The sequence below is a fragment of the Microtus pennsylvanicus genome, chromosome X (assembly GCF_037038515.1).
Source record: "Microtus pennsylvanicus isolate mMicPen1 chromosome X, mMicPen1.hap1, whole genome shotgun sequence".
In the NCBI taxonomy this organism is placed as follows: domain Eukaryota; kingdom Metazoa; phylum Chordata; class Mammalia; order Rodentia; family Cricetidae; genus Microtus; species Microtus pennsylvanicus.
In genome coordinates this window covers 26833261-26854133 of record NC_134601.1, presented here as the reverse complement: position 1 = coordinate 26854133, position 20873 = coordinate 26833261, and the positions used below count along the sequence as shown (strand labels likewise).

Below are 20873 nucleotides of genomic sequence, written 5' to 3'. Positions count from 1 at the left end.
ACTGTTGCTTACAAGTACTGAAAAGCAATGACTACCATTGAAAAATTTTCAAAATAGTTTTGAACTATGATCCAAATTAATACATAATAACTAATACTATTTAAACAATTACTTTATGACAAACATACAGAGATTCACATCCATCATGGAATGTAATGTTTACAACATAATTAGGCAGATATCATCACTCCTATTTAACAGGTAAGGGAGCTGAGTATGGCAGTACTTATTCTTAACTCCAGAACTCAGGAGACTCATGTAGGAGGGTTAAGGATTTGAGACTAGACCAGGCTATTCAAAGAAAACCTGTCTCAAAAACAAAACAAAAAATCTAAACAAGGTACTTGATGCCCATAATCTGTTGTATAATATTATTTTAAAGTGTGTTACATTTGTTTCTGCTCTGAAACAATTGTTCAAAGAAGTAAAGATGTATTGCTTTTGTTTATGCTGAATTTGTTTAACTCTATGAAGCTGTGATTCCTTGCCTGTCTAAAACACCTGATGGTCTCATCAAGCCCTGAACGCCAATAGTGAGGGAGGAGGAAGAATAGGTGGGGCTGGCAGGCAGAGAGGATAAATAAAAGGAGAACCCCAGAGAAAGGAAGGAAGGAAGGTGAGAATAAGGAGAGGCTCAGGGTCAGCTGCCCAGTTAGCCGCGGATGTGGGACTTACAGAAGAGAAAGGTAAATGCCCAGAGGTAGAAGGCTGATGGATTCATATACGTTAAGAAAAGCTGGCAAGGGAGGTAGCGTGGCCGAGTGGTCTAAGGCGCTGGATTTAGAAAAGCTGGCAAGAAACAGGCCACGCTAAGGCCGGGCATTCATAAGATCTTTATGACTCCGTGTGTAAGAATTATTGGGGAGCTGGGTGGCTGCCCCCCAAAAGAGCAAAGAATAAAGAGTAAATACATCCAACTACATTTTGGTGTTTCAACATGGAGCTAGAGTAAACAAACAAATAAATAAGCTTTTAAAAAAACTTGTCCAAGAGTGAAAGGCAAAGAATTCGAGCCATGTAATGATATTAAGCATTTTTGTTTGTGTGTTTTGAAACAGGGTCTCAACATTTATTCAGAAATATCTATTATGTGAACACAATGGTGTACAGCTGTAATCCCAGCACCTGGGAAGGCAGGAGAATTCTGTTTAAGTCCATTTGAACTACATAGGAAGTCCCCTGTCTTAAAAAACCAACTAGAAACAAAAACATTACCAAAGAATTTTTATTAAACCTCAAAACAGCAAGGATCTGAGACACTGGACCCGTGACCTGCTCCTTCCTAGAGAGTATGGTTAAGAGGCCAAGGCTTCCATTTTCCACCAAGATCTCATGAGAAGCAGCAACCATTTAAGAATACCAGAATGCTCATCTTTGTCCCAGCATGTTTATTAGGTAGACATTCCATGCCAGCGGGGGTATACCAAAGACTGGAAGCTTCTACCTTGCCCCATGCCTAATACAGTGGCTCAGAGTTTTCTATAAAAGTAAGCAGTTACAGAGAGCTATGTATACCATAATTTTATTCATCCATAAAGAATAAAATCATACCATTTGCAAGAAAATGGATGGAATCAGATCATCATATTCAACAAAACAAGTCAGATTCAGAAAGACTAATACACATTTGCTCTCATATGGAGAATATATATTTAAAAACGTTTATATAGCCAGTGTGATAGTGTAGACCTATAATCCCAGTACCTGGAAGTTAGGAACACGAGGATAAAGATTTCAAGATTATCCTCAGTCAGATAGCAAGTCTGAGGTCAGCCTGAGGTGGGGAGGAGAAGAGAATAAGCATGAATTATATATACATGAAAGTTGAGGGCTGGAGAGATGGCTCAGCGGTTAAGAGCACTAGCTGCTCTTCCAAAGGTCCTGAGTTCAATTCACAGCAACCACGTGGTGGCTCACAGCCACCTGTAATGAGATCTGGTGCCCTCTTCTGGCCTGCAGGCATACATGCAGGAAGAACACTGTATAAATAATAAACCTTTTTAAAAAAAGAAAGTAAAAGGGGATTGTTTGGGAGGGGGAAACAAGGGGTAATGGGAGGTGGTGTCTTTATAAAAAAGTGACATGAGAGAGACAACATGTGATAGAGCTCAGGTGGAGAGACTTTTTTAATTGGGGGAAAGTAAATGGAAAATGGGAGGGGAAAGGGGAGACAGGACTCTGGGGACAGAAGGAGCAACAGAGAGGAAGAAGAGGAAGGGAAGGAAAAGGGGAGAGCAAAGAGATAGATAGGGATAGAAAGGACAGACAAAGGGGAGTGGGGGGTGGGCAGAGCCTTTTAAAAGGGAACGTAGTAAATGTGCTCTTAGTAGCTACAGCTGAGGACATAGGCTGCCAGAACCCCAAGGGCAGGCCGGTACAGATGCCTGAATACTAACCGGAGGCTAATATGAACAAAGTTCATGGTATACATATGGAAAAATGTCATAATAAATTCTGTAACTTTGTACACTGGATATGTACTCTAAATATGAACTAAAATAGGCTGGACAGTTGACTCAGTATTTAAGGGCACTGGCCGCTCTTCCAGAGAGTCTGAGTTCAATTTCTAGCACCTATATGGTGGTTCACAACCATCTATAACTCCAATCCCAAGGGAGCCAATGCCATCTTTTGGCCTCCATGTCACCAGGGCATTCATGCAGTACAAAGATACATACGCAAGCAAAATATAATCGGGGTTGGAGAGATGGCTCAGAGGTTAAGAGCATTGCCTGCTCTTCCAAAGGTCCTGAGTTCAATTCCCAGCAACCACATGGTGGCTCACAACCATCTGTAATGAAGTCTGGTGCCCTCTTCTGGCCTGCAGACATACACACAGACATAATATTGTATACATAATAAATAAATAAATACACCTATACTCATAAAATAAAAATGATCTAAAATAAAATACAAATGAGTCAGGCATGGTGGCACATACCTTTAATTCCAGTACTGAGAAGGTAGAGACAAGTGGATCTCTGTTGCAGGACTGCCACTGCTACAAAGTGAGACCCTGTCTAAAAGTTAATTAACTAATTAATTAAATGACCTGCAAAGTTCACCTCAAATTTACTTGGAACAGTGTGAGAATGTTAAGTGTAGTGGTGTTCCTCAAAACAAAGCTTCTCTTAACTAAGAACAAGAAAGTAAACCACAGGCCAGCTAGCTCCTAGAGGGAAATAGCCCAACTAAGAGCTCTCCTAGGGCAAGAATAACTCCCAAAAACTGACCTAAAATACCATCCTAGCCTATGAGCCACAGTGATGAACAGCCTGCTAACTGGTACCATAGTTGCACAAGTGTTATAGGAGTAATCAACCATCTTTTGCTTTAAGACACGCTCCACAAGACAGAACCCATGCCTGGTACCATTTAACTGTGTCAAGGACCAGGGACTATGTGATGGCTAACATCACAAGTTGTCTTACTATGCTTGAGAGACCAAAAGGCAAAGCTGCCTCTAACAAGTGGCCCTAGGCTTGTACAGGCTAAACCCTGTCAGCCCACTTCCCTTTATTCACAGATGTTGAAGGCTGTTTTCGTTTGCTTTTTGGGGGGTGTCCTTCATTTATTTTTCTCTCATATATTACATCTCAATCCCAGTTTCCCCTCCCTCCCCTCTTCCCCAGATCCACTCCTCTGTTTCCCTTCAGAAATGTCAACTGAACACAGCATAACAAGCTAAAAATGATTGGGCTTGTAATATCTGCTATTCTTGCAAGACAGTAGTCATAAGACTAACTACTATTTCTGCTTTTATAATCAAATTTGCTTACTCTGATCAAAAAGATGACTAGGCCAACTGCAAGACCCTACCTACACGTAGGTGTAATACATGTAATCTTGTGGGCTTTGCCTTTATAAGTCCTGGGCTAATATGGCTAGGGGCTACATCTTGAGAGTGCTCTCTGTAGCTGTCCTGGTGCCAGGAGCATCCAACCCTAGTATTTAATAAAACCTCTTCTTATTAAAATTTATTCATGGTCATGGCCAATCTTTAAGTGACCCCAGACCCATAAGAGCTAGAGAGGTCGTATGCCCTAGGAGAGAATTTAGCACTATTATGATAAGTGGACATAGTATTAAACTGATTCCTAATGGTTTATCACTATGCCCACTGATAAGTGCATCTCTCAACCTTCATCAAAGAGGTTCCTTTTTGCAGTCGATGGGAGAGATTAACAAAGAGACTGACAACTAGTCAACATACAAAAACTAAGAGACTACAGAGTGACCAGCCCCAAATGGGGTATCTGTATACAACCCCTCCTCCCAAGGCTTAGGAATAGTTGAAGAAGAGGGGGTGGAAAGACTGTAAGGCCAGAGGCAGTGGATAACTGTGTTTTCAGGACACAACAGGCCATCACATATATGAACTCACAGCAGTTAATAGACCATTCACAGAATTGTCAAAGACCAAGCGACACAAAATCTTGGTATAGCCGAAGAGCTATTAGTAGTGACAGTTTCTTCAGGGAGGCAGGACATGAGCAGCTAGGACCTACCAACCCATGAACATATGGCCAGCACCAAGTAGACAGTGATTTAAAAGCTCATGATGTTAGGACAGAAAATGAAGTAGGAAGGATGGTGGGGAAATAGGGGATGAGTTTGTTCAGAACAATACATTATATATGTATGAAATTATCAAATAATAAAAATAAAAAAGAATATATGCATTTTCAGATGATAATTATAGTTTTTGAGGTGGTTTTTTTTTTTTGAGGCAGGGTTCCTGTGTAGCCCTGGCTGTCCTGGAACTCACTCTGTAAACCAGGCTGGCCTTGAACCCACAGAGATCAACCTGCTTCTGCCTCCCTAGTGCTTCCATTAAAGGTATGTGCCACCACCTCCTGGCTATATTCTCAGTTTTAAAAAAGCAGCAACATAAAACTAAATTCTTACTTGTATGGTACATTAACTAAATTATAAAAATTCATGCACAAAAGATTAATAATGTGATATATAAAATCCAAAGAACAGAATGATAAGAAATGAGTTTGCAATGAAAAAGAATTTCAGAACATATATACATACATTCTGTATATATTTGTGCTCAACTGAGAACTGAGTTTTCACATATGTTACTATTAGCAAATACATATTTTTTTTTGTTTTTTGAGACAGGGTTTCTCTGTAATTTTGGAGTCTCTCCTGGAACTAGTACAGTTCTTGTACACCTGGCTGGCCTCAAACTCTGCCTCCCAAGTTCTGGGATTAAAGGCATGTGCCACCTCCGCCCGGCTGCAAGTACATATTTTTATTGTTGCTGTTTTGAGACACGGTTTTTCTATGTAGCCCTGCTGTCCTGGAACTCGCTCTGTAAACCAGGCTGGCCTTGAACTCACAGAGATCAACCTGCTTCTGTCTCCTAAGTGCTGAGACTAAATGTATGCTACACCATGCATGGCAAATACACAATTTTTATAACATCATTTATAGACCTAAGGAAAGAATCTGACTTGGATCAGTGTTTAATTTTGATGAGACCCATCTCAAAAGAACTTCTAAACTTCTAAATTTATTAAGTATCTCCTTTAATAATTAAGATGAAGCAAAAATTCGGCAAATTTGGAGCTGGAGAGATGGTTCAGTGGTTATAAGCACTGCCTGCTATTCCTAAAAAACCCAGGTTCAATTCCCAGCACTGCCCACATGGCAGTTCACAACTGTCTATAATCCCAGTCCCAAGGAATTCAATTCCCTTTGATAGCCTTTTAGGACATCAGTCATGCATGTATGTATGTATGTATGTATGTATGTATGTATGTGTGTGTGTGTGTGTGTGTGTGTGTGTGTGTGTGTGTATATATATACGTTCAGGGAATATAATCATAACTCATATACAAAAATAAAATAAATTTAAAAAATACACTTAAAATGCACCAAATGTTGAGCAATGGGACATTATGTTGCATTATGTTGATAGACTTTTGCATTAAGGAAGTATGACTTAATATCAGAATCATTTTTTTCAATGAGGAGAGACCCCAGTCACAAAGTCAGGAAACAATTCATGCAAAACAGACTGGATATAGCCCAGAGTTAAAGGAAATGTTAATTTGTTTGTTTAATGAGTTATCATTTCTAAACTATATACTTACCACTATATCTCTATTATATAAATTATTTCTGTAAATAAATCTGTTTTTAACTTAATAATTAACCTCTTCTCTTTTAGGAAACAACTTTTTAAAAGAACCAATGACTTTTACAACACCCATGGCCAGTGACTTCACTACCAACTATGTAAAGAATGCCAACTCTTCACCGAGTTTTTCAAAAGTAGGAGAGGAGAGCACATTTCCAAACTTCTTCCCTGATCTCAGTACTCCCCCGAAGTCAAAACCAGACAGATACCACAAGAAAAATACCAACATATCTTATGAATATACACACAAAATTATATAAATTACTAAAACTAGCAACACATAGAAGGACTTGTCCTCAATGACAGAGGAATTTTTTCTGGGAATGCCAACTCACACACATCAATCAATGTAATATGCCATAAGAATACCACAGAGGAGTGGCTGCTGTTTACTCCATTGCTTAGCACCCTGGCTGCTCTTGCACAGGACCCACGTATGATTCCCAGTACTCACATGATGCTTCACAACTGTCTATAACCCCAGTCTAACCCCTTTGTGGGGGGGGTCTGATACTCTCTTCCGACTTCTGTGGACACTGCACAAATGTGGTGCATAGATATACATGCAAACAAAACACCAAACACATGAAAATAACCAAACTTCAAAAAATAGAAAACAAAAGAAACCCATATGATCACATTTATAGATGTAGGAGAAAAAAATTACACAAAACCCAACACTTATTCATTCAACAATCTTTCCACATTCAACAAACTAGAAATAGAAGGGAGGTCCCTGAGCCTGAAAGGGACACGCAAACAAACCCTTACCATCCTGGTAGCAAATCAAACAGTCTAGCTCTCATCAAGTAGCCACTGTTTCTCTCCCACACTGTTCCTAAAGTTCTGTGGCAATCAAATTGGGAAAGACAAGGCATCCAGATAAAAAAAAAGAAAAGGGAGAAAGGGTTGGGGTAAGAAAAAAGACACATTTATACAGACAATATCCTATGAACCCCACAAAAAGACATGTCTAATAAACATCTGAATAAATCTGCAGAATATATAAAATCTATATACACAAATCAACTTTATTTCAATTGCATTTCTATTCAGTAGTAATGAATAATCTGAAGATAAATGCCAGTTACCATAACACCAGGAAAAATAACCTATATAATAAACTTAGCAAAAGATGTAATCCCAGCTCAGGGGACGAGGCTGGATGATTAGCTCAAGTTTGACAACTGTCAGTCTGTGTACACAGTGAGCTCTGAGCCACATATAGCAAGACTGTCTCAACAAAACAAAGCCTATAAAACACTGCAGAATAAACTAAAGGAGACCTGAAGAAATGGAAAGGCATACGATGGCCTTAATACATACATTATGGTCACAATACAACTCAAATTGATCTACAGAATCAAAATATTACCTACCCAAATCCCAGTAGGATTATTTACAGAAACTGAAAACAGCATGGCAAGGTGGTGCATGCCTTTAAGCCAAGCACCTGGGAGGCAGGGGCAAGGGAGTTTGAAGCCAACCTGATACATGATGAGTTCCAGGCTAGACTGTTTACAAAGAAAAGAACGAAAGAAAAGAAACTGACAAACTGAAATTCATAAAGTATTTCAAGAAACTGAAACATGTCCTTGGATTATGCAGTAAATAAACTTTGATAACAAAAGCATAAATGATATAAGAAAAAATTACAATCTGTATGGGTCCTATATAAATATTACAAAAATGTACATATATGTATATATATATATATTCTTTTAATATTTATTTATATATACTGACTTCACAATTAAGAAGTGGTGTATTTTTGCTGGGCAGTGGTGGTGCATACCTTTAATCCCAGCACTCAGGAGACAGAGGCAGGCGGATCTCTGTGAGTTCAAGGCCAGCCTGGTCTATAAGAGCTAGTTCCAGGACAACTAGGGATGTTAAACAGAGAAACCCTGTCTCGAAAAACAAAACAAAACAAACAAACAAACAAAAAAGACACTGACAAAACAGGACAGGACCACAAAAACTGACTCAGTGGATAAAAGAGTATGTCCCAAATCTTGATGGCTAAGTTCAAACCTTAGAACCCACATGATATAAATAACTGCTGGGAGGCCAGAGAGACCTGCCGCCAGGGAGAGTCAGAGGACCAAGTGACCCCTGCTGGGGAGCATCAGAGGCCAGTGACTGCTGGAAGCAAAGACAGCAGAGGCTTCCAGAGGCTATCTTCCAGAAGCTATTGTAGAAGTTCCTCTGGGAAAGAGCACCTGTGCCCCAGCCAGCATCCACTGCCATTCTTGATATGAGATACTCCATTTCTGGAGCGACCACCAGAACCTCAGCCACACACATCTACACCTAGAGTGGCCTCCACCTGGAGGAGCAACCACTGGAGCTGTGGCCGCACGTGCACCTTGAGGAGGGACCATCTATCTGAACCTTGGGCCACCTTGCACCTGGAGGAGTGATCGCCGGAGGCTCTGCTCTGCCTGAACCTGCAGGAGCAATCAAGTACACCAGTTGGAGGAAGAGGGACCCCTTGAAGCACAGGCTCCATCTATCCCGACTGGAGGACGAGATGGGCAGACAACAAGGTAAGAGTATACTCAACAATATAAAGAGCAATATGGCGCCACCAGAAACTAGTGGTTCTACAACAGCAAGACCTAAACTTCCCAACACAGATGAAGTGGACGAAAACAACCTTAAAAATAACTGTATAAAGATGACTGAAGCTCTTAAAGAGGAAATGAAAAATTCCGTTAAAGAAGTGCAGGAAAAGATAAAAAAATTGGAAATCAACAAATTCATTAAAGAAAACCAAGAAAAAGGTAAAGGAAACAGTTTGACTTAAAAACTGAAAGAGAAGCAATAAAGAAAAAACCAAGGGAATTCTGAAAATGGAAAATTTGGGTAAACGATCAGGAACCATAAATGCAAGCGTAAACAGCAGAATACAAAAGATGGAAGAGAGGATCTCAGGAGTCGAAGATACAATAAAGAAAATAGATTGATTCACTGGTCAAAGAAAATGTTAAATCCAACAAATTCTTAACATAAAATATCCAGGAAATCAGGGATACCATGAAAAGACCAAACCTTAAAATAATAGGGATAGAAGGAGAACTCCAGCTCAAAGGTACAGAAAATATCTTAAAATATCAGAAGAAAACTTTCCCAACCTAAAGAAAGACATGCCTATAAAGTACAAGAAGAGAAGCTTATAGAACACCAGATAGACTGGACCGAAAAAAAGTTCCCTTGACACATGATAATCAAAACACTAAACATACAGAATAAAAAAAGAATATTAAGAGCAGTAAAGAGAACAGGCCAAGTAACATATAAAGGCAGACCTATTACAATTACACCTGACTGCTTAAGGAAACCATGAAAGCCAGGAGATCCTGAACAGACACTAAGAGACCATGGATGCCAGTCTACCATACCCTATTGTGTGATGTGTTACTCTCTTGGCTTTTGAGGGGCCCAACATCTTGCTCCCAAAACTCACACATGGAAGCTTACTCTTAGTTATGAATGCCTGGCCTTAGCTTAGCTTGTTTCTTGTCAACTTTTCTTAAATTATCCTGAGTATCTTTTCCTTCTGGGCTTTTCTCTTTCTCATTTCTGTAGACCTTTCTTCTTACCTTTTGGTTTACTGTGGTGTAGCTAGGTGGCTGGCCCCTGATGTCTTCCTCATTCCCTCTCATCCCAAATTTCTCCTCTTTATACTCTCTGCCTGCCAGTCCTGCCTATTCTTGCCCCTGCCTATTGGCCATTTAGCTCCTTATTATGACTATCAGGTGTTTTAGACAGGCAAAGAAACACAGCTTCACAGAGTTCAACAAATGCAGTATAAACAAAAATTACACACCTTAAAATAAAATTCCCCAACAATACCCAGCAAAACTTTCAATCACCACAGATGGAGAAAACAAAATATTCCATGACAAAACCAGACAGATTTAAACAATACCTGTCGATAAATTCAGCCCTATAGAAAGTACTAAAAGAAAATGCCAACCCAAGAAAATCAGATACAACACAAAAACACAGATAATAGATGATCTACAGCACCAAATTTCAAAGAAAGGAAATGCACACACAATGTTACAAACACCAAGAAAACCAAAAAGAACAGGAAATAGCAATCATTGGTCCTCAATATCCCTTAATATAAATGGATTAAATTTGCCTATAAAGACACAGACTAACAGATTGGATATGAAAACAGAATCCATCCTTCTGTTGCATACAAGAAACACACCTTGATCTCAAAGACAGACAATACCTCAGAATAAAAGACTGAAAAAACTTTCCAATCAAACAGACCTAGAAACATGCTGGTGTAGCTATATGAATATCTAACAAAATAGATTTCAAACTAAAATCAATCAAAAGAGACAAAGAAGGACATTTCATATTAGTCACAGGCAAAATCCATCAAGAGGAAATCTCAATACTGAACATCTATGCCCCAAATACAAGGGCACCCTCATATGTAAAAGAAACACTTCTAAAGCTTAAAATCACACATTAAACCCCACACACTAATAGTGGGAGACTTCAACAATCCATTCTCACCACTGGACTAGACTGCCAGACAGAAAATTAATAGAGAAACAAGGGAACTCACAGATGTTATGACTCAAATGGACTTAACAGACCTCTATAGAACATTCCATCCAAACACGAAAGAATATAACCTTCTCAGCACGTCATGGAACCTTCTCTAAAATTGATCACATACTCGGCAACAAAGCAAACCTCAAAGATACAAAAAAAAGGAATAACCCCAAGTATTTTATTGGATCACCATTGCTTAAAGTCAGAATTCAACAGCAACACTAATTTCAGAAAGCCCACAAACAAATAGAAATTGAACCATGTTCACTGAATCACCACTGGGTCAAAGAAGAAATAAAAAAAGAAATTAAAGACTTCCTAAAATTCAATGAAAATGACCACACAATATACCCAAACTTATGGGACACAATGAAAGCAGTGATAAGGGAAAAGTTGATAGCATTAAATGCCTGCATGAAAAAGTTGGAAAAATCCCACACTAGCAAATTAACAAAACACCTGAAAGATCTAGAACAAAAAGAAGCAAACTCACCCAGAAGGAGTAGATAGCAGGAAATAATCAAATTGAGGGCGAAATCAATAAAATAGAAATAAAGAAAACAATACAAAGAATCAATGGTTCTTTGAGAAAGTCAACAAGACTGACACACCTTTATCCAAAATAACAGAGAGAGAATATCCAAACAAACAAAACCAGAAATTAAAAGGGGGACCTAACAACCCATACTGAGAAAATCCAGAAAATCATCAGGCCACACTCCAAAAACCTGTGTTCCACAAAATTGGAAAATTTAAAGGAAACAGACAACTTTCCACATAAGTACCATATACCAAAATTAAATCAAGACCAAATAAATTAAATAGATCTATAACCCATAAAGAAATAGAAAGTCATCAAAAGCCTCCAAACCAAAAAAGGCCCAGGGCCAGATGGTTTCAGCACAGAATTCTACCAGAATTTCAAAGAAAGGCTAATACCAACACTCCTCAAATTATTCCACACAATAAAAGCAGAAGTAACACTACCATACTCTTCTTACGAGGTTACAGTTACCCTGATACCCAAACACAAAAAAGAGTTCACGAACATTTTCCTGACCCCTAAGCTTGGCTTCCCATGCGCACTACACAAAGCCTGTTTTGGTGTTTGCTTTTGTTTGGAGTTTTGGTTTTGAGTAAAGGCAGCTTGGAACACTTGCTCTTCCTGCCTCAGCCATGAACATGCTTGTTTATTGACAGCCTTCCAACAACACAAACTGTAAGAGCCAACATCCGGATGGGTTTTGCTCATTACATGTATATTTGAGATATCTAGTCAATGACTATTTCTCTAACTCTGTACTGTTTTCATTGTTAGAGTTTTCAATGTTCTTTTTGTTTGTTTGTTTTTTCTTCTTTTCGTTTTTCAAGACAGGGTTTCTCTGTATTTTTTGGAGCCTGTCTTGTAGACCAGGTTGGGCTAGAACTCACAGAGATCCGCCTGCCCCTGCCTCCTGAGTGCTGGGATTAAAGGTGTGCACCACCACCCAGCTCAATTTTCTATCTTAAGAGACTTGTGAATCCAAATTCTTCCAAAACATTTGTAATCTTAACATTGTATCAATGATGCATTTGATAAACGCACCTTATGAATGGCCCCCAAGTCACTAATAAGGTTGAAAATGGCAATCTTGCCCATGACCTAAGAAGACACAGACACTTCTGCCACGCCCATACATCATCAATACATAATTAGCAGGCTTGATGAAGAGCTGAGCACCAGTGCCTAGCTTTCACTTTTAGTCTTAGGAGGGACGGACAGGAGCTTTTACCTTTATGAAGCCTTTCCTTTCCTGGCACCACTTCAACTCAAGCAGAACTGAATTAGTCATCTATCTTCCCTACAATTGTACCTTCCCTCACCTCTCGGCACCGTATTACAGCAATTTGTTAACAATTCTGTCTCTGCAACAAGGCCAAGCTCTCTTAGAGAATAGAGATTTAAGTTCCTTAAAGCTTAGCACAATCACCAAAATTTTGTCAGCACTAAAACTTCCGAACATGCCTTGCAATTCAGATATAATAGCTCCTGTTTTCACAGTCAGTGTAACCCTATGAAGTATAAAGACACTTTAAACACACTTACCTGAAGCAAAAAGGAAGCTGCATAGCTCAAAAGAGAAGGATGCCGGACTAAATTTAAACTGTATTTATACTCTGTTACTCCAGAATTTTCTAAGCTTTGGGGATCAATGTACATTCCTTTATCAAATGGTTTGGACATCCATAAGCAACGAACCATAGTTGTCAAATAGTAATTAAATTCTTGACAGATCTTGCTGCTGAGATTGAATGCTGATTTTGCCTAACGGGAAAGAAATAGAATGGTCATTAACATCTGTTATTCCTTTGCTTTTTATTCTTAACAGGCCCCATATATCTATACTCAGTTATTTATTAAAATGGTGATTTGACACAGATTCAGCCTTCATACCTTCTTTAAAACGTTGTTTTTCTTTGCAGCTGTCAAATTATCGTGATACCTAATAATAAAATCAAATATAAGAAAGCATTTAAAATGTCATTAGATGTAATTCTTTGGAATGTAAAATGAAAATTTTAAAATACATATTTTAGGGCCAGGGAGATGGTTCCTTTGGTAAAATACCTGCTAGAGAAGTACAAGTACCTGACAGTGGATTTCTAACACCCATGTGAAAGAAAACCAGGTTTGGTTGCATGTATCCCTAACCCTAGCACTGTGGGGGTTGGGAGGATTAAACGGACACAGGCAAGTCTCTGGAGTTCTCCAACTAGTCACTGTAGGCAGTTAGTGAGTGCATGGTTCAGTTAGAAAAGCTGTCTCAAAAAATAAAATGCAAAGCAATAGTGGAAGACACCTGATATTGACCTCTGACCTCCACATGAATATTCTTGAAAGTACACAACACAATCACGCATATATGCACAAGTACAATTTAAAGTAAACAAATGCAAATGTGGAAAGCACTAATATCTAATTAGCTCATTAAGGATTTTGCACTTTTATGGTACATTTTCCACAAAGAATTTTTAAAGTTAGGGTTTATGGGTAGAGTTCAGTATTAGATCACTTGTGTAGCATGCATTAGGCCTTGAATTCAATCCTGAGCACTGCAAAACAAACAAACAAGAGGCTCTAAATTTAGTTGGAGGATGACAAGAAAGCTCAGGGGGAAAGTGCTTGCCATGAAGTCTGACCACCCGAGTTCGATCCCCAGAACCCACAAGAACGTCTAAGGAAAGAACTGCCTATACAAGGCTGTTCTCTGACCTCCACAGATGCACTGTGGCACATGCGCATCCACACACATAAATACACAATACTGATGAGTTTTTAAAGACTGAACGAGACATTTCAGATGTGCTCTTACTGTAAATATAAACAAACAGGGAAGGACATTCTTTTAGTATTTTGTTATTAAAGAAGGCAGCCAATTACTGATACAGAACACATTTTCTTTATGTAAAACAAGGTACAGCAGGCCAGTGAGATAACTGAGCAGGCAAAGACTCCTGACCTCAAGCCTGATGACCCGACCTTGATGCCTGTATCCCACGTGGTAGAAGGACAGAACTGACTCCTATGACTCCACATGTATTGTTTTACTTACACACACACACAACAACAACAACAACAACAACAACAACAACAACAACAACAATCCCAAATAAATGTGAGAAAGTTAAAAGGTACAGAAATCCAGAAATGTAATTTTTGTTGTAGAATTATTATCTTAAGGTGTGTTACGTTTGTTTATGCTCTGGAACATTTGTTTTAATGATGCAAGGATGTGTTGCATTTTTTTGTTTCATTTGTTTAACTCTGTGAAGCTATGTTACTTTGCCTGTCTAAAACACCTGATGGTCTACTAAAGAGCTGAATGGCCAATAGCAAGGCAGGAGCAAGGATAGGTGTAGCTACCAGGCAGAGATAAATAAATAGAAGCAGAAATGAGGAAAAGAAGAAGCAAGAGAACAAGGAGAATTGGATGTCAGGGGCCAGCCACAGAGTAATAGTGAAAGCAAAATATAAATAAATAAGAAAAGAAAAAAGTCCAGAGGCTAAAGGTAGATGGGATAATTTAAGTTAAGAAAAGCTGGCCAGAAACAAGCCAAGCCAAGCCTGGGCATTTATAAGTAATAATAAGCCTCCAAGTGTATTCATTTGGGAGCTGGGTGGTGGGGCCCCCCAAAGAGTAAAACAACCAACTACAATTTTTTTTCTATCTGCGAACTATCATCTAACTGATTTCTATATATTTTAACACTGATAAAACTTAGGCTGAAAGGTCCTAAAGTTAAGGATTAAAAATAATCTTGATCCACAAGTAAAAGAGCAAAAGGTTAGAAATAATGCTTAGAGGGTCACATAACTGACAATAAATAGTTCCTATTGCCTCCCAGAAAATGTCCCGTTTACCAGAAAAAATACATACACTTCAACACATAGCAATCACTGATTAACTGTTCTTTAACACACAGAAATTTTAATTAACAAAGCTGAGTACAACACTGCCACTATATAATAAGCCAATCTACAGCAAAGACTTTAATTCCATATGCCCTACGGGGGGAGGGGAAAAATAGCACAGCTTCAGTTCTAGTGTTTAAGGCACCTCTATAATCTTCAAATCACTTTGAAGTGAAATATGCCAGACTCAGAAAGATAAATACCATGTTTCCCCTCATTTGTGGATCCAATAGTTTATATAGATAGAAAATATCTTTGATATATAGTGTGATATGTAAGCAGAAGCAAGACTAGATAAAGGAAGTGGACTAGCAGCAAAGGAGAAAAAGGTGGAAATAAGCCAAAGAACATGATGCGCCACAAGAAACATGTCTGTAGAAAAACCAGCACTATATACAATGAGGATAATACAATAAAAATTTTAAATAATAAGCAAACTTTTACAATAAAAATTTTAATCTTATTAAATTTAAATTTATTAAGTAATTAAAATTTGTAAATAATGAGGTAATGGTAGTACACACCTTTATTCTCAGCAATTGGGAGGCAGAGGGAGGTAGATCTCTGTGAGTTTGAGGTCAGCCTGGTCTACAGAGTGGGTCCGAGGACAGTTAGGGCTGTTACACAGAGAAACCCTGTCTCAAAATAAGAAAATAACAACATAAAGAGTTTCGAAGCAGACTCGGAAGAAGAAGCATGGGAAGTTCATAGACGAGTTTTGTGTCAACTTGACACAAGCTAAAGTCATCCACGAGGAGGAAACCTTAATTGAAAAAAGCCTCTAGAAAAGCAGAAGCCAGGAGCAAGGTTGTGTCTCCATATCTATTCAATATAGTTCTTGAGGTCCTAGCTAGCGCAATAAGACAAAAAAGGAGATCAAGGGGATGCAAATTGGAAAAGAAGAAGTCAAACTCTCACTATTTGCTGATCATATAATAGTTTACATAACCGACCCAAAAAATTCTACCAAGGAACTTTTACAACTCATAAACACTTTCAGTAATGTAGCAGGATACAAGATTAACTCAAAAAATCAGTAGCCCTCCTTTACACAGATGATAAATGGGCTGATAAAGAAATCAGAGAAACATCATCCTTCACAGTAGCCACAAATAGCATAAAATATCTCAGAGTAATTCGAATCAAACAAGTGGAAGACTTGTATGGCAAGAACTTTAAATCTTTGAAGAAAGAAATTGAAGAAAAGACCAGAAAGTAGAAAGATATTCCATGCTTTTGGGTACGTAGAATTAAAATAGTAAAAATGGCAATCTTACCAAAAGCAACCTACAGATTCAATTCAAGGTCCACCAAAATCCGAGCAAAATTCTTCAAAGACATGGAAAGAAAGGTAATCAACTTCATATGGAAAAGCAAAAACCCAGGATAGCCAAAATAATCCTGTACAATAAAAGAACTTCCGGAGGCATCACAATCCCTGACTTCAAACTGTACTGCAGAGCTACAGTACTGAAAACAGCCTGGTATAGGCTTAAGAACAGGCAGGAGGACCAATGGAACCAAATAGAAGACGCAGATATCAACCCATACATCTTCAAACACCTGATTCTTGACAAAGAAGCAAAAAATATAAAATAGAAAAAAAGAAAGCATATTTAACAAGTAGTACTGGCATAACTGGATATCAACATGTAGAAGAATGAAAATAGCAGGGCGGTGGGGGCGCATGCCTTTAATCCCAGCACTCGGGAGCAGAGACAGGCGGATCTCTGTGAGTTCAAGGCCAGCCTGGTCTACAAAAGCTAGTTCCAGGACAGGAACCAAAACTACAGAGAAACCCTGTCTCAAACCACCACCCTCCGCAAAAAAAAATGAATATAGACCCATATCTATCACCATGCACAAAACTCAAGTCCAAATGGATCAAAGACCTCAACATAAAACCAGCCACACTCAACCTCATAGAAGAGAAAGTGGGAAGTACACTTGAACGCACTGGCACAGGGAACCACTTCCTAAATATAACCCTAACAGCACAGACAGAGAGAAACACTTAACAAATGGGACCTCCTGAAACTGAAAAGCTTCTGTAAAGCAAAGAACGTGGTCAACAAGACAAAACGACAGCCTACAGAATAGGAGATTTTAACAACCCCACATTAGACAGAGGTCTGATCTCCAAAATATATAAAGAACTCAAGAAATTGGACACCAAAAGAACACATAATCCAATAAAAAAAATGAAGTACAGTCCTAAACATAGAACTCTCAACAGAGGAATCTAAAATGGCTGAAAGACACTTAAAGATATTTTCAACATCCTTAGTCATCAGAGAAATGCAAAACAAAACAACTTGGCGATTTCATCTTACACCTGCAATAATGGCCAAGATCAAAAACACTGATGACAACTTATTCTGGAGAGGTTGTGGGGTAAAGGAAACACTTCTGCATTGCTGGTAGGAATGCAAGCTGGTACAACCCCTTTGGATGTCAGCGTGGCAATTTCTCAGAAAATTAGGAAACAACCTTCCTCAAGATCCAGTAATACCACTTTTGGGTATATATCCAAAGGATGCTCAATCGTGCCACAAGGACATGTGCTCAACTATGTTCATAGTAGCTTTGTCATAGCCAGAATCTGGAAACAACCTAAATGCCCCTTGATCGAAGAATGGATAAGGAAAATGTGGTATATTTATTTACACAATGGAGTGTGTAAATAACGACATCTTGAATTTTGCAGGAAAATGGATGGAGCTAGAAAACATCATTTTGAGTGAGGTAACCCAGACCCAGAAAGACAATTATCACATGCACTCACTCATAGGTGGTTTTTAAACATAAAGCAAAGAAAGCTAGCCTACAAACCACAATCTCAGAGAACTTAGACAACAATGTAGACACTAAGAGAGACTTACATAGATCTAATCTACATGGGAAGTAGAAAGTAGAAAAAGACAAGATCTGCTGAGTAAACTGGGAGCATGGGGACCTTGGGGGAAGGCAGAAGGGGGGCAGGGAGAGGCAGGGAGGGGAGCAGAGAAAAATGTAGAGCTCAATAAATATAAAAAAATAACAACATAACTATTAGAGCTTCACATTAGAAGAACATATTCCCCAAAACTAAGTTTCCTATTTTCATAGACCCTGGAAGAAAATTGATAGGAATTTTAATTTTATTATAGTAAATGATGAAGATAGAATTATGATGTAGTAATTCATCAAATGACTTAAAGGGAGAGGGGGACTTGTACCTGTACATAATGTAACAAAGCTGGTTCAAGATACTGGCATCCAGGCTTAGGAGTGCAGAATGGAAGATCACAGGAGGAAACAGCTCCAATAATGGAAGGTCATAATTTACATATATGTCACACACCTTTTGGAAAGAATGTTAATATCAATATATATTACTTTCTGTACATCAATGAAGTTTAATCAAATAATAATTAATGTAAGATAGGCAATAATATATCATTACATTTGAACCTGACTAATTTCTAAATTAAAAGGATAGCTATAAGTTTTTTTAAAATACAACTCATCAAACATCAACTTTAACTCCGAAAATTATTTCTATAAGATCATTATTAAAATATTTAGCTAGGCCAGGTGGTGCATGTCTTTAATCCCAGTACTCAGGAGGCAGAGGTAGTTAATTCTCTATGAATTTAAGTCCAGCCAAGGACACACAGTAAAATCGGGTCTCAAAATAATAATTTATATAATTATTATGTAAGTTATTACGATTACTATCATCATCATCATCATCATCATCTTGGGGCTGGGGAGATGGCTCAGGAGTTAAGAGCACTGTCTGTTCTTCCAGAAGATCCAGCACCCATATGGTGGCCTACAACCATCTGTACTCCAGTTCCAGGTAATCCAATGCCCTCTTCTGTCCTCTGTGGCACAAAGTATGCATGTGGTGCGCATGCATACATGCAGGCAAAGCACTCATACACATAAAAGGAATTAAATCTTTAATTTTTTTTCATTTCATCTTAGAACTTGAAAAACATGTTACAGCAAGGGAACATTTTTGTCTCCTTAAATCTCTGAAATATTCATTTATCATAATCAGTTAACTGGCAACCTGGAAAACAACGGAGCACATTCTTTTAAACAAATACATAACATAGAGCAGAGATTAGTGCCAGAAGGCAGAATGTTTGTCTAGTATAAACAAGGCTCTGGTTTCAATACCCAGTACCAATATAAACTAGGAATAGTGCTATAAGTCTTTAATCCCAGAACTCCACGAGAGGATTAGAGGATCCTCAATGTGCTGGCTAGTTTTAAGTCATTTGAAACAGGGAAGAAGCCTCAATTGAGAAAAGGGCTCCTTCAGACTGCACTATGGATAACCCTGTGAAGCATGTTCTTGGTTGATGATTGATGTGGGAGGGCCCAGCTCACTGTGAATGGTGCCCCCTCTGGGCTGGTAATCCTGCATGGCATAAAAAAGCAGGCTGAGCAAGTCATGAGGAACAAGCCAGTAAGCAGTGATCTTCCATGATCTTTGCATCAGCTCCTGCCTCCAGGTTCCTGTCCTGAATTCCCTTCATGATAGACTATGACTGGGAAAGGCAAACTGAAAGAAACCATTTGCTCCCCAAGTTGCTTTAGTCATGGTGTTTTATCAAAGCAATAGAAATCCTAAGACACTTGCCTACACATCAAATTTATGACCACCCTGGGCTACATGAGACCTGTCTCAAAACAAACAAAACTAACTAGGTGTTGGTGAATGAATAGAGAAAACTGGGGAAAGGAAGATTATAATGGGTACTTTGTGGTAGTTATAGATTTACCCATGTTAGATCCTATAAAACAGTAAATGACTATACAACAAAATGACTCTAGACACAGACTTCTGCCTAGGGCCAGTTTTTTAATTGGTCAATCAATGTATTATAAAATAGTATCTGAACTAAAAACCAACCAAATATTTTTCTACAATTGTTCTATGAATGCTGTGGGACAATGGTCTGTACCTTGCCAATTGTATTTTAATAAAATGCTGATTGGCCAGTAGCCAGGCAGGAAATATAGGTGGAGCAAACAGGCAGGAAGTAGAGGCGGGGCAACAAGAATACTGGGAAGAGGGAAGCGCAGTCTGCAGCTGTTACCCAGACAGAGGACACAAGATGTGACTGCCTCACTGAAAAAGGTACCAAGCCATGTGGCTAACACAGGCAAGAATTATGGGCTGATATAAATTATAAGAATTAATTAATAAGCCTGAGCTACTGGATCAATCAGTTTATAATTAATGTAGACTTCTGTGTGATTTCTCTGCGACTTAACAACTGCAGGAACTGGGCAGGACTAGGACCGGGTGGGTCAGAAACCTCAGTAAACATATGAAAGTCAGTAACTCATGTAAAGCTACACTTGTTCTATTGAAGTCACTCAGGTGAAAATAAACTATTAATTTCAAAACATGGTGATTTTAACTACATAGTAAGATCATAACTTACCTTCATGATATCTGAAATTTAAACCATAGGCCAATAAAGTGACTACCTATCATAACTGTAATTTGTATACTACCTTCTCAAAGAAGTCCAAAATAAAGTGCAACAACAATGTACTATTGTTCTCCAAGCGCAATGCCATCAGGGACAGCCAGCCCACGTACTCAATCAACTGAGCCAGAGAGGTCATGGATTCACCCAAAGTTGTCTCTCTGTAATAAGAGATTATAATAGTCAA

The 20873-nt window shown here is 38.6% G+C and overlaps 1 protein-coding gene across 2 annotated transcripts in view; it reads right to left on the bottom strand.

The window, feature by feature from the left end:
* Cenpi (centromere protein I) overlaps positions 1-20873 on the bottom strand; it is a 62781-nt gene that overhangs the window by 8235 nt on the left and 33673 nt on the right. For both annotated transcript variants that reach the window (XM_075958791.1, XM_075958792.1), the window contains 4 exons: positions 20712-20847; positions 18410-18534; positions 13173-13221; positions 12825-13043 (listed from right to left, as the gene is read on the bottom strand). In XM_075958791.1, coding sequence (XP_075814906.1) covers positions 12825-13043; positions 13173-13221; positions 18410-18534; positions 20712-20847 — 529 coding nt within the window. The remainder of the gene's footprint in view (positions 1-12824; positions 13044-13172; positions 13222-18409; positions 18535-20711; positions 20848-20873) is intronic.